Source organism: Scleropages formosus, chromosome 4 (assembly GCF_900964775.1).
Source record: "Scleropages formosus chromosome 4, fSclFor1.1, whole genome shotgun sequence".
Taxonomy (NCBI): domain Eukaryota; kingdom Metazoa; phylum Chordata; class Actinopteri; order Osteoglossiformes; family Osteoglossidae; genus Scleropages; species Scleropages formosus.
In genome coordinates, this window is record NC_041809.1 from 9,234 (window position 1) to 21,328 (window position 12,095).

General features: G+C 41.3%; 1 protein-coding gene across 1 annotated transcript in view; it reads right to left on the reverse strand.

The window, feature by feature from the left end:
• Positions 1-4,033: 4,033 nt before the first annotated feature.
• The window catches only part of LOC108927034 (VPS10 domain-containing receptor SorCS3-like), a 56,862-nt gene continuing 48,800 nt past the window's right edge, over positions 4,034-12,095 (reverse strand). The window contains exons 17-27 of the mRNA XM_029251288.1: positions 10,545-10,658; positions 10,103-10,274; positions 9,038-9,224; positions 8,695-8,828; positions 8,482-8,605; positions 8,213-8,325; positions 7,951-8,082; positions 7,016-7,115; positions 6,175-6,280; positions 4,623-4,783; positions 4,034-4,227 (exon numbers count right to left, since the gene is read on the reverse strand). Of these exons, the coding sequence (XP_029107121.1) occupies positions 4,187-4,227; positions 4,623-4,783; positions 6,175-6,280; positions 7,016-7,115; positions 7,951-8,082; positions 8,213-8,325; positions 8,482-8,605; positions 8,695-8,828; positions 9,038-9,224; positions 10,103-10,274; positions 10,545-10,658 (1,384 nt within the window). The 3' untranslated portion in view covers positions 4,034-4,186. The remainder of the gene's footprint in view (positions 4,228-4,622; positions 4,784-6,174; positions 6,281-7,015; positions 7,116-7,950; positions 8,083-8,212; positions 8,326-8,481; positions 8,606-8,694; positions 8,829-9,037; positions 9,225-10,102; positions 10,275-10,544; positions 10,659-12,095) is intronic.

The window sequence follows — 12,095 nt, forward strand, 5'->3', positions numbered from 1 at the left end:
ACTCATCGGACCCAGCCAAGCCCGCTGAGGCACCACGCCCCCGGCATGCTGTAAATGGATTTTTTTAAAAAAGTTCACATTTTTTCCAAGAACTTAAATGTGTATACATTGCAGTATATTTTTAATACACAGTACAGTACATGGCAACTACAGTGGAGCCTCTACACTTGACCGCTTCGGGACTCGTACTCATCGGACCCGGTCAATCCCACTGAGGCACCACGCCCCCGGCGTGCTGTAAATGGATTTTTTAACAGAAGTCCACATTCTGTCCAAGAACTTAAACGTGTATACGTTGCAGGATATTTATAATACACAGTAAAGTACATGGAAACTTACAGTGGAGCCTCGGCACTCGACCGCTTCGTAACTCGACCGCTTCGAAACTCGTACTCATCGGACCTGGCCAAGCCCGCTGAAGCACCACGCCCCCGGCATGCTGTAAATGGATTTTTTAAGAAAAGTTCACATTCTATCCAAGAACTTAAACGTGTATACATTGCAGTATATTTATAATACACAGTACAGTACATGGCAACTACAGTGGAGCCCAGCCTTGAATTGCAACCCTGTACCCAAAGCACTCACCCCAATGTGTCTACCAAGCTTCAACGCAACATGGGCAGGACAATGGCACAGGGAACCACTACTGAACTGGGAGGCTGGGGTTCATACCCCACCGCAGGCCACAACACCCAAAGATGAGACACATAATCTGGCCAAAAGATCTACTCAAAAACAGAACGCAGCAGAATGTAAGTTAGTTTTATTGCATATCAAAAATGAGTAACTGCATTCCAGAACAAAACTCTTACAATACAAATCTGCTCCTGATGCAGTAACTCAGTATATTTTGACAAACACAAGGGGCAGTGTACGACAAAAAACAAAGGGGTTTATACTCTTCTATACAGCTCGGTACACAACACGAAACAAGAGAAAGGAGCAGAGCCAGAAACACAAAAAAAGGAATAGTATATTGAAGCCAGAGCAAATCAAACATGACACTGGTTATTTAAGAATGAACCCCTCTTGCCTTACCGCAAGGTCTGGCAGGTTTTATAATGTTGATCAGCATAGAGAAAAAAAAAAGCACACACACACCTTGAGATGTTCAAGACAATAAAATAATGTTTAATGCCTATGTAGTACTAGGAGACCAGATCTGTATGCTCCCAGCTGCAGTGGTACTCAATTTGTCAATTTGTTAGTGTTCAAAATATTCATGCTATTTTTAGAAATTTAAAATAGTTTTGTATATCCTTAGTTTGTACTCTTACAAGTACTGTATACCATGCTTCCCCTGAGGTCTTTCAAAATGTGCAATTGACCTCAGACCAAGAGAAAGAATAGCTACACCAAGAGCCTGCATTACCTGTCATGTAAGAGTGACAAGCAGTAGGTCCAGGTTGTAATGACCTTTTCCATCAACATGTATACCATTTCAAGGCAACTGTTCCGTACTTTGGGGAGGGCACAGTCATCACAAATACCAGCATCGCCATAGTACTGGAAGCTTGAGTATTTGAATTTAGTGCAAGAATAAATGATGCTATTACACGATCTCAGCAGATTGACTAGCTATATTTCAATGGCAACCGGCTCTCTTTTACATTAAACCATTCAAATGCAGGACCTGAGAGAAGGAAGGAACTGCAGGTCTCAGAAGCTTGTGTACTATGCCTTGAAGAGACTGGCAAGGAGGAACAGCCACCGTCACACACCGCACTTTATAGTTTCTGCCAATGTATGTGCGTGTGTGAAGAAACTTCACTCCCTGCAGCCTTTCACAGCTACTGAAACAGGTACAGCACTTTAGGCTAGAGCTGAAAGATCATGTGGATGACCAGTCTGGATGCATTCTCCCTCCCAAGGTCTTCACTGGTCCCTTTACCTGCAGCCACAGGAGAAACAGTACTGAACAGGAGGATGTAAAACTTTAAATTTAACTGGGGTTGTAAGGACTGTGCTATAGTCATTAGATCTGCATATTAATTCTGCAGAAGTAAACCACAAAAAAAAAACTCAGGTAAAGTACACAGGCACGGTCACAACCATACTGAAAAACTTACAAAAATTCAGTGCTAGGCAGGCAATTACACTCATACATACACTATGCAACAGAATGATCTTTCAGTAGAGTTCAACTTTTTTTCTTTTTAAACCTACATGAGCCTTATCATGCAGGTCATAGGTTGCATAATATACAGCCCTTGGTGAATTTTAAATAGAACTGAACAATTTCAATAAAATATTGTAATAGATAAGTACAGTAGATGCACCAGCTAGTATGAGGACCACTGATGCGCCATGTGTATGAGGATCACTCACTATGGCAACCAAGACATCATTCATGTAGTGCATGGAAAAAAAGGGTACCGTAAGGCTGAGACAACAGATGTTGTCCAACTTGAAAAGAAACAAGCTAATTAAATGTTACTCCTACCACTCCCTTCAACCATTTTATAGAGAAATAGATACATTATTGACCCTGGAGGAAACCTCATGAGGCAACAGCAGCTTATATATAACAACTTGGGACAAACCAAACAGTGTGACAGAACACAACAAGCAATGGGGGCAAAGTACACCAGTGTAACCATTCAATTTATTTTTACAGAGAGCTTTTCTCACACAGTGACACAGCACTGAACAATGGATTAAACCCATAATATAAGTAAATGGTTGGCTAAACATTAAATTACTACAATAACCCTGTAAGTTTTAAGCTCTAAGTTTGCCTACTGGCCACAGAGGAAAGGGACAAAAAACTCCCAACAAAAAGGAAAGGGAGAAAACAGAAACCTCTGGGGGTCCCAGTGCCAGTGGCTACCTGATCTTCCTGGGCATTCTAGATTAAAGAAGACTTAAGTCAAATTACAGCTGTTTATAACATTGTAGCAAAGTGCTAATAGCTTAATGTTCCAGTTTCCATAGCGATGCCTCATCCACCATGGCATGCAGTCATCAGCTTCTAAATCCCCAAATGGTTGCCCGTTCAACTGCGTACACACAGGGTCAGAGGTCAGCTTAGCATTGTAAGTCGCTTTGGATAAAAGCATCAGCTAAATAAGTAAATAATACACCCGTTATGAGTGAAAGACACTTCTGTGTAATTTCCTGCACTTCTAATAATGCAATGCTACCCATAATTTGACACTCATGCTCCTAACACGCAGAGATCTGGAGGCAGACACAATCAGTTCATAATCACCAAACGCTTAACAAGGTTTTCAATTTGTACATTTCTAGACAAATTAATTGTGGTTTCCTTGTATTGGAGGCGCAATGGGTTCGGCCGGGTCCTGCTCTCTGGTGGGTCTGGGGTTCGAGTCCCAGTTGGGGTGCCTTGTGACAGACTGGTGTCCCCTCCCCGGGTGTGTCCCCTCCCCCTCCAGCCCCGCGCCTTATGTTGCTGGATAAGGCCCCAGTTCACAGCAGCTCCAGCCAACATGTGTGTTGTATTGAGTAGACAGCAATGAACATAGCACCAGCTACAGTACATTAGTGCACTTCTACTTCACTTGTACAATGCAGGATTTTTAAATGTTTTGTGGATGGGCCTCAAATAAATTTCATTATGCTGATTTTTTTGTACTATAAATCAAATATTGGATATCAAAAGCCAAGAGTTGTTATACGTAAAGACAGTTTGTAAATCCAGGGATGCCTGTATTTATTATCACCGTCAGTATGTTTTGTTTTTTAACAGAAGACAATAATTCAGAATTTCAAACAGAAACGTCATAAGGTTTCAGCTACAACAGAAATAAGAAAAATAAGTGCTGCCAGTGCTGAAGCAACAGAAGGATGAACAGAAAAGCATTTATTTTACTGGAAATACACACATATGGCAAAAGGTACATGAAGTGGTGTCCATGCCAATCACATGTAACCATCTTCTGGAATAACTATATTTCATCACAATCTGCTTGTGTCTATTTGCTTAAAATGATACATTAACAATTTCAGCAAAACAAACTACTACCTCACATGTAATTATTGTTCATAAATGCTGCAAACTAAGGTCTGTGTAAAATAACTCGCGTTATCTTTCAAACGACAACCATACAAGCTGTAGAAATTAAATTCTTAAAAAAATATTTGCTGTTTTTCCAGAAGTATAAAAGAAGGAAGAACCTCTGTGTGTTGTGTGTCTTCGGGTCTGAACCTGCAGCTCTGTCCATTAGACACTTGTGCAGTTGGGGAGTTCACGCGTGATCTCACCTGCATCAGAGAACAGAAATAAAGCAGGGCTTCTGGGTACCAGGTCTCCTCCTTGTGTACACTTGGACTGATTCTTGCACCCAGAACACACACACACATTTTCAGAACCGCTTGTCCCATACGGGGTCGCGGGGAACCGGAGCCTACCTGGCAACACAGGGCGGAAGGCCGGAGGGGGAAGGGGACACACCCAGGACGGGACGCCAGTCCACTGCAATGCACCCCAAGCAGGACTTGAACCCCAGACCCACCGGAGAGCAGGACTGTGGCCCAACCCACTGCGCCACTGCGCCACCGCGCCACCGCACCCCCCTCTCACCCAGAACACCATTGGCTTTATTCTACCAACCTCACTTGCAGAACAGTGCTGGTTTCATCTGGTCAGGTTTATTTACCTTTAATCCTGACTTGCAGTTCATTGTCCAGGAGTTCCACTTGGGAAGTAAAGTCACTCGGTGTCATTTTCGGCATTCTCTCGCTTTGGCTCACCGAGCCAATCATCTCCTGTTCCTTCTCATGGTTCACCTCTGCATAGACATGGATCCAAGGGATTTTTCTAAAAGCAAAGTACACATTAAATATAACTGTTTGAAATGCGTCATGTATAAGTGTACACTGTCAAGGCCAGAGGTTCTTCACCGTTTTAAGCCATGAACTCCTTTGTCAGTATTATGTAATAATAACGTGTTTAAATGCAGAAAAATAAAACTGCAAAGAAAACCAATTATATAGAAATACACTTATGAAAATATTAAGGAACATTCATAATCGAAAGAAAAGCTACATTCCAGTTAGGGGTCAGTGAAAATAAAGGTATCAGTTTCTTCCCATCAAAGATTATGGATGGCCTGAAACCTATCCCAAGTTAAGAAGCCCTAATTAAGAACTCCTGGTCCAGGAACTGCATTTGCAACAGTTTCAGTTGTGGCCACAGACATGTGATATCCATGATATCAACCACAAGTGGTTGACTATTGGATTTAACACAGACAAATTTACATCCCAAATACATATTCAGGTTCATATCCCAACTCCAGCTGTAGTACCACTTAGCAATGTGCTTACCCTAAATTGCTCCAGTAAAATTACGACGGCTGTACGAATGGGTAGGTAGTATAATAGAGTAGCTGTGTAAAACTTTACCAGAATATTGACGATTCCTGATCACCTCCCTAGTAAGCACTATTAAAGCAACCACATAATAACTGCCTGCAGAGGGGATGAGGTTGACCACTAAGAAAATTCCCTACTTCAGTATTCAGTGTTTCATCTGCATTACAATGAGCACACTGGAGAAGAATCATATCTTTTTCAATTCAATTTGTAATCAGTTATTTAAAAGTCACTCTGTGTGCATCCAATAATGGCCACTACTGTCAATAATTACTCTTTTCAAGGGTAACATAACATTAAGTAAACTCTTCGTCACCACTCACACGATTTTCACAGGATGGAAGTGTAGAAAAGTTTTTTTTAATATGCTATCATCTTCTTCCATTCTTTTTTCGATCACGGGAGAAAATCCTTGCAAACATGGGAGAACATGCAAATCCCACACAAATTGATATGGAATCAAACATAGATCCAAAACCACAACCTAGGAGCTTTGAGGCACAAGCACTACCTGCATTCCTCCAAATCTGTGCAATAAGTATTATATTCAACAAATGTTAGAAATTAGACTTTGGCACAATCCCATGAAAAAATTATTTTACAGTAGGAAGTAATTTTAAAAAAGAAGAAACTATGAAATGAACAATTAAACAATTCTTATGGTATTCCGGTGTTAGTGTATTTACATTAATGCTTAACTTATTGTGAAATTATATAGTTTGTCAAAATTCTAACATTTACAGAAAGTTCTCCAGCTTTAATGTTTTCATTTTTTAATAATTTCCACCTTAATGTTAGCCAAGCCTTTTCCCAGGGGAGCTCCAATACACATACCTTTTGAACTTGTAAATCGAAAACACAGCTAATCCAACGAAGACCACAGCAAGGAGCATGAGTAAAGCTGAAGTGTGCTGGGTGGAGCTGGAGTCCACCAGAGGAGCTGGGATGGAGACACAATCAATCAATCAATCAGAGTCACAAAGTACAATTACGAAAAAAAAAGTTTTTTTGGTATCTGTGATTTATTCCCAGATCCTTTTCTTAGTGTAGTCACTTTACAATAAAATCTCTTTCATAGTGAGTATTTGATATAGATCTATCCACCATGACATTCTGTTCACATCTGCTAGTGGATGATGAACAGCTAACTGGAGGAGTGATTGCAAAATGAAAACTAAAAGACACCTGTTGGGGGCTATTGTGCAGCTCATGGTGGGCCCTTTACCCACCCTCTCCACCATGACAAAGCCATTCTTTTCAGCTCGTTGACCACATTCACTTATCTGCTTCATTCCTAAGGCAAGGTACAGGTTCAATTTATTTCCAAAGGATTCATTTCCTGTGATAAAGGACAAGGAGGGTTGTAGTTCTCTAAACCCACATGTACCATGATCTTGACAAGTTTGTTGGCAAGCAGGTACAGCTGATAGTACAGTGCTTAGAGCTGGTGCCTTTAGACCCAAAGGTCATGGGTTTGATTCCCACCTCCAGCTGTTGTAACCTTGAGCAAGGTACTTACCTTAATCTACTCCAGTTAAAAAAATGACCCAGTTGTATAAATAGGTAAATAACTGTAAACAGCTTTACACTGTAAGTCACTTTGAGGAAAAACATCAGCTAAATGAGTAAATGTGTGTCATGTAAAATTAAGTTCAATGAGGTATTAACGGCTTACCCAAAGTTAACTGTGTGATGTAAACAGTTACTTGAACACCAGGTTTCAACTCAAACTCAACCAAATTCTGGTTCAGGACACTAATTAGAACCTCTGAAATCTGTAGGAGAAAATCAGGATCAGCACTTCCACAATAAATTTTCATCCATACACAGTCCCTATATTCCAGGGAGTTACAAAAATGACATGACAACTTTAAACAATGAACTTCCGCATGTCGGTTTTAAATACAGATGCTCCTCTACTTATGATGGTTTGACTTACGATTTTTCGAAGTTACAATGGTAGAATAGCGATATACATTCGGTAGAATCTGTATTTCGAATTTTGAATTTCAATCTGTTCCCATGCTTGCGACATGTGGTACGATGCTCTCTGCCGATGCTGGGTGATGGCAGTGAGCCGCAGCATCCGCTCAACCACACTAGAAGTCTCTGTAGAGATCAGGCGAACAAGTGCAAACAACTGCAAGTGTAAACAACCAATACCGTGTTGAAAGCATTCTTTTATTTTGTGTTTTCACATCCCATCATGTCCCCTGCTTAAATTTGCCCAGCTGTAGGCTATGGTAAGTGTTCTGAGCACATTTAAGGTAAGCCAGGCTAGGCTATGATGTTCAATAGGTGCGGTACTGTATTCTTTTTCGACTTACTCTTTTTCCACTTACGATGGGGTTTATCGGAACGTAGCCCCATTATTAGTCGAGGAGCATCTGTATTCAGAATTTAAATCAATATATTTCAATCTGTATTGCAGAAATACTGTACCTGTCTATACTTTTCCATAAACTTACATTTATGTCCCATAACAAAGAAAGTACAGAAAAATCCTCAAGTGTAATATTCAAGAGTCAACAAAAAACACAAACACACCTGGTTTCAACGTACTAAAGTACTTCTACTCAGAGAGTTCCAACAGATTCAAGCTTCTCTTACCCGAATTAGCTCCTCTTTGCTTCTGCTGCTGCTGCCTGGCTGATCAGTGTGAGGCAACAGGAAGAGCTCTGCAATAGTGGGGATTCCTGGGAACAACGCCACCAGCAAGTTCTGCTTGGGAACGTCTGATACCTGTAGCACAGAATAGCTGTAGGACATGAGCCATCCTTCCCAGTTTCTCATTTCTCAATTAAATTACTCACAAATCTATCAAGCTCAGATCCTGTAATTTAAATACCCCAAAACGGTCTCCCCAACAAACCTTGAGCAGCGCTGCCTTGATGACCTTCTCCATATCCTGCCTCCACTCAGGGATGTCAGGGTTGTACTCATCCAGATTGGAAGAGAAAGACAGAAGTAGCGATTTGAAGAATTCTGTTAAGAAATGGGAAAGGTCAACTTCGGGTTTCTCTCGTCTTGATCAAGAATCAGATCACATGTTGTGGGGATCTGCTGTGTGTTGTAGGCATTACTGAATGCGAGGAACCATAAGAATTATGACCCAATGGCCAGGGCATAGCTGCAGCCTACCTTGAACAGCTACAGTCCTTGTGTCCTGTAGTATGGTGTTCCCAGAAGACACCTGCACTGTCACTGTGGTCATCCCTTCAAAGGAGAAGCGATGTGAAAGGCTGCCCTTGAGAGTTATGATGGGCTGAGTTCCAAAGAGAGAAATAGCACCATTGCAATCTCATCATCCACCCAAGAAGGCCTGAAGCATGTTAAGGGCACATGTTTTAGTACCTCTGTGCTGTTCCCAATCCACCAGAAGAACATTACTATCCTGGAATGCATGGGCCAGGCTAGGGCTGTCAGATTGACCTCTGTGTTCTGCAGTGCTACAACAGGAGCAGAGAGATGGAGGCGTTCTACTGGACCTGAGGGACAGAAGAGAACCAAGACATGTAATTGGCTTCTCGTTCATCACACCCAAGCAATTTACCTTGTCCTGAAGCCACCAGAATGCAAGGAAAGGGTTTTGAACAGTACTATACATTGAACTACAGTAAGGGGATGGAATTCCTATAGGTGGGTTTTAAACAAACTCTTGTCTTTTGATCTGTTACATTGCTGTATGATTACATACAGGTTATGTGGAGGTACAAGGTCGCTGAGTCGAATCCCAGGCTGTTTTCAGCTAGAGTGGTGACCCTAAATAAGCCAGCAGTCTTGTAAACATGCTTGATGCCATCTTCTGCCCAGCTAAGATTAGAGTAGGAGACTGTGATGCCATCTCCAAAATCAAACCAAATATTCATCTTCAGTGAGTCACCCTGCAAACAACAAAAATGGCCATAATTAAACCATATTTCATTACCTGAATCTTTTATTGAAAGTGATACAAGTTAACTTTGTACATTTATATGCACTACTTTTTCTTTTCACAGGCACTTTTCACCAGAACAAAGTACATCACAAAAAACATTACAAAAAAGTACATTACACCATCAGAAGGAGAGAACAATGTACCTCCAATGACAATTATACAGCTCGATAATTTTTAACTTCTGTTAAGGGTACCTTGATACAATCAAGGATACTACTTCAGGAGGGGGATTCAAACCCATAAATATTGTCTAAAACCATGAATCTAATCACTAATTCATCTGCTGCCCACATTTCTCCTGATAAATTTACAGAACTTGATAACAGGACAAGGACATTTCCTGCTTTTTCTCATCCATGAACCATTCACTTAGGCATAATATTTCCCGCCAGTACACAGTAGCAGTGATGAGATTGGATATTAACTTGTAAAACGGAATCTGTTATTCAACTAATTCAGATCCCATTCATTCTTATCAGTGCTGTTTCTTTGAAATTCCAAGAATCACAAATCCATGAGAAACCGTCACCAGTCCTTTAAAGAAATTTCATATCTTTCTGCATTATAATGCAAAGCTTTTCATCTTGAGCGTGTGTGTTTCTTCACCTCTTTCCCAGAAAGGCGTACGCTTTCTATCTTCTTTGTGGATCTCACAATGTATGGTACTGAATAAACCACACTCTTCCTTGTTCTCTTGTACATTGAGCTGCTGAACTTCCTGCCCATTCAGGTCTCTGACTCTTCTCTAGCAAACTGTTGTGACATAAAGTTAGTTTGGTTTTTAAAGTGGAAACTGAAGATCAACAAAAAGAGCATCTAACTCACCTCTTCCAGAGAGACCAGGAAGGTGACATTGTTGCCCATCAAAGCCATCAGCCGCCCATCGCTGGTGACAAGCTGAAGCCCCCTCGGGGGCTGGGTGGGGCAGGGCTGCCTTCTGGCTGTGTACAGCTCCTTCATACCCTGCTTGCAGTTGTTGGACACCACTTGCCGGTACCTGATGAAATAAACCAACCCTCTATTTCCTGCTTTAACTACTGAACTGGCAAATTTCCTGGCTGATGATTTAATGGGCAATTCAGGATTTGCACTTTTACATGTAGAGTTTGTATGAATGTAACAAATGAATGAAAAACAACTCATTCATTCATTACATACATTGAAGGAATGTAGAGTGTTTTTTTTTGTATTTTTAGCGGCTTGAACAACATCAGAAATGAATGATGGCAGGTACGACTTGTGTTAGTACTGTACAAGTTGACCTCACCCCGTGCCGTTGAAGTCGCTCCGCCCATGACTGCAGCTTCCAGATACAGCGGTGGGATAGAACCAGAAGGAAGGGGAGCAATATCCATCTCCACGGCGATCATAACCATAGTCACTACATACACACAATGAGAAGTCACAGATGAACACAAATAGTGACTGAGTTTGTATCAAGTTACAATTACTGGGTTCACAGAACTGAAACAGAATATACTGTTTACCGATTATGTGACAATGGACCATACAGATAGAGAACAAACAGTCCCCTAATATCCACCCTAATACCACTAAGTCAGTCAATTAAAGTTCGATCAGCAACTGTACTGAATGAAGCAATGAAATATAATCGACCAAAAAGAGAAAAATTAACACTCAGGTTTGAGTTTTTAGGGTTTCTTCTTACAATGAACCTAACATTGTCAAAAAGGAGCAAAATATTCTATGGCAAGGATGAACCACAGACCTCATCCAGTCGGTCAGAAGCACATAAGAACAAATGTCTAATTACACACACACACACATTTTCAGAACCGCTTGTCCCATACGGGGTCGCGGAGCCTACCTGGCAACACAGGGCGTAAGGCCGGAGGGGGAAGGGGACACACCCAGGACGGGACGCCAGTCCGCCACAAGGCACCCCAAGCGGGACTCGAACCCCAGACCCACCGGAGAGCAGGACTGTGGTCCAACCCACTGCGCCACCACACCCTCTCCTCTCTAATTACAATGAAGCTAATATACAATCTGTTTTATACCAATGTAACAAAAGTCAGGAAGATTCAAACTATTGAATTTCACATTTATTACAGTTTTTCACAAACAAATAGGCTGATCAGCTGACACCTCATCACCAGCATACCCACATGCACAAATACAAGGACGCACCATGATTCACACATAGACATACGTTTTTAGGAGGTCATTTCCAGGATTTGTGATGTCCTCATGTCTACAGAGATACCAGGTATACAGGCTCATTAAAGGCACAGGAGAAGCACATCTGCATGCAGAGCATGAATTCTGTATTAAGGTGAACTGCTTTTGAATGATTGGACAGGTGGGAGCTGTTTCAGAAGCTCTAGAGCTGCAACTGCATCAAAATAACCACTGGAAGCAGCTACCCTAGTGACCTGCAGAAGGTCACTCAAGCGTCATTTAATGATGCCATGTCACTTGAATGCACTTCAGCATTCTGATTACTTCACACATATTTGTAATAAATTAATAAATAAATTAATGTAAATTTTTTCACTCTTGTGTGCACAATTTATGATGAGTGTTTTTCTCTGTGAAGCTTTCATATGAAGGCGGGAGGCATTTTGTCAGTATTCAGGAAAAACAGCTGAGCTATTCACCAGTACCCATGGATACCACAGTATTCCTCCTGGAGAAATGATAAACTGTTTAAGAAAACTAGAGTAACAAAGATGTTTCAGAAATTCAAAAAGCTGGATCCATGGCAGACAACGTGGCCTCAACGTGTACCGCTGATCTCCTCCCCGTCCAGTGATAACCACCATGTGTCCTTCTAAATAAAACTCAAGGTTTTGCT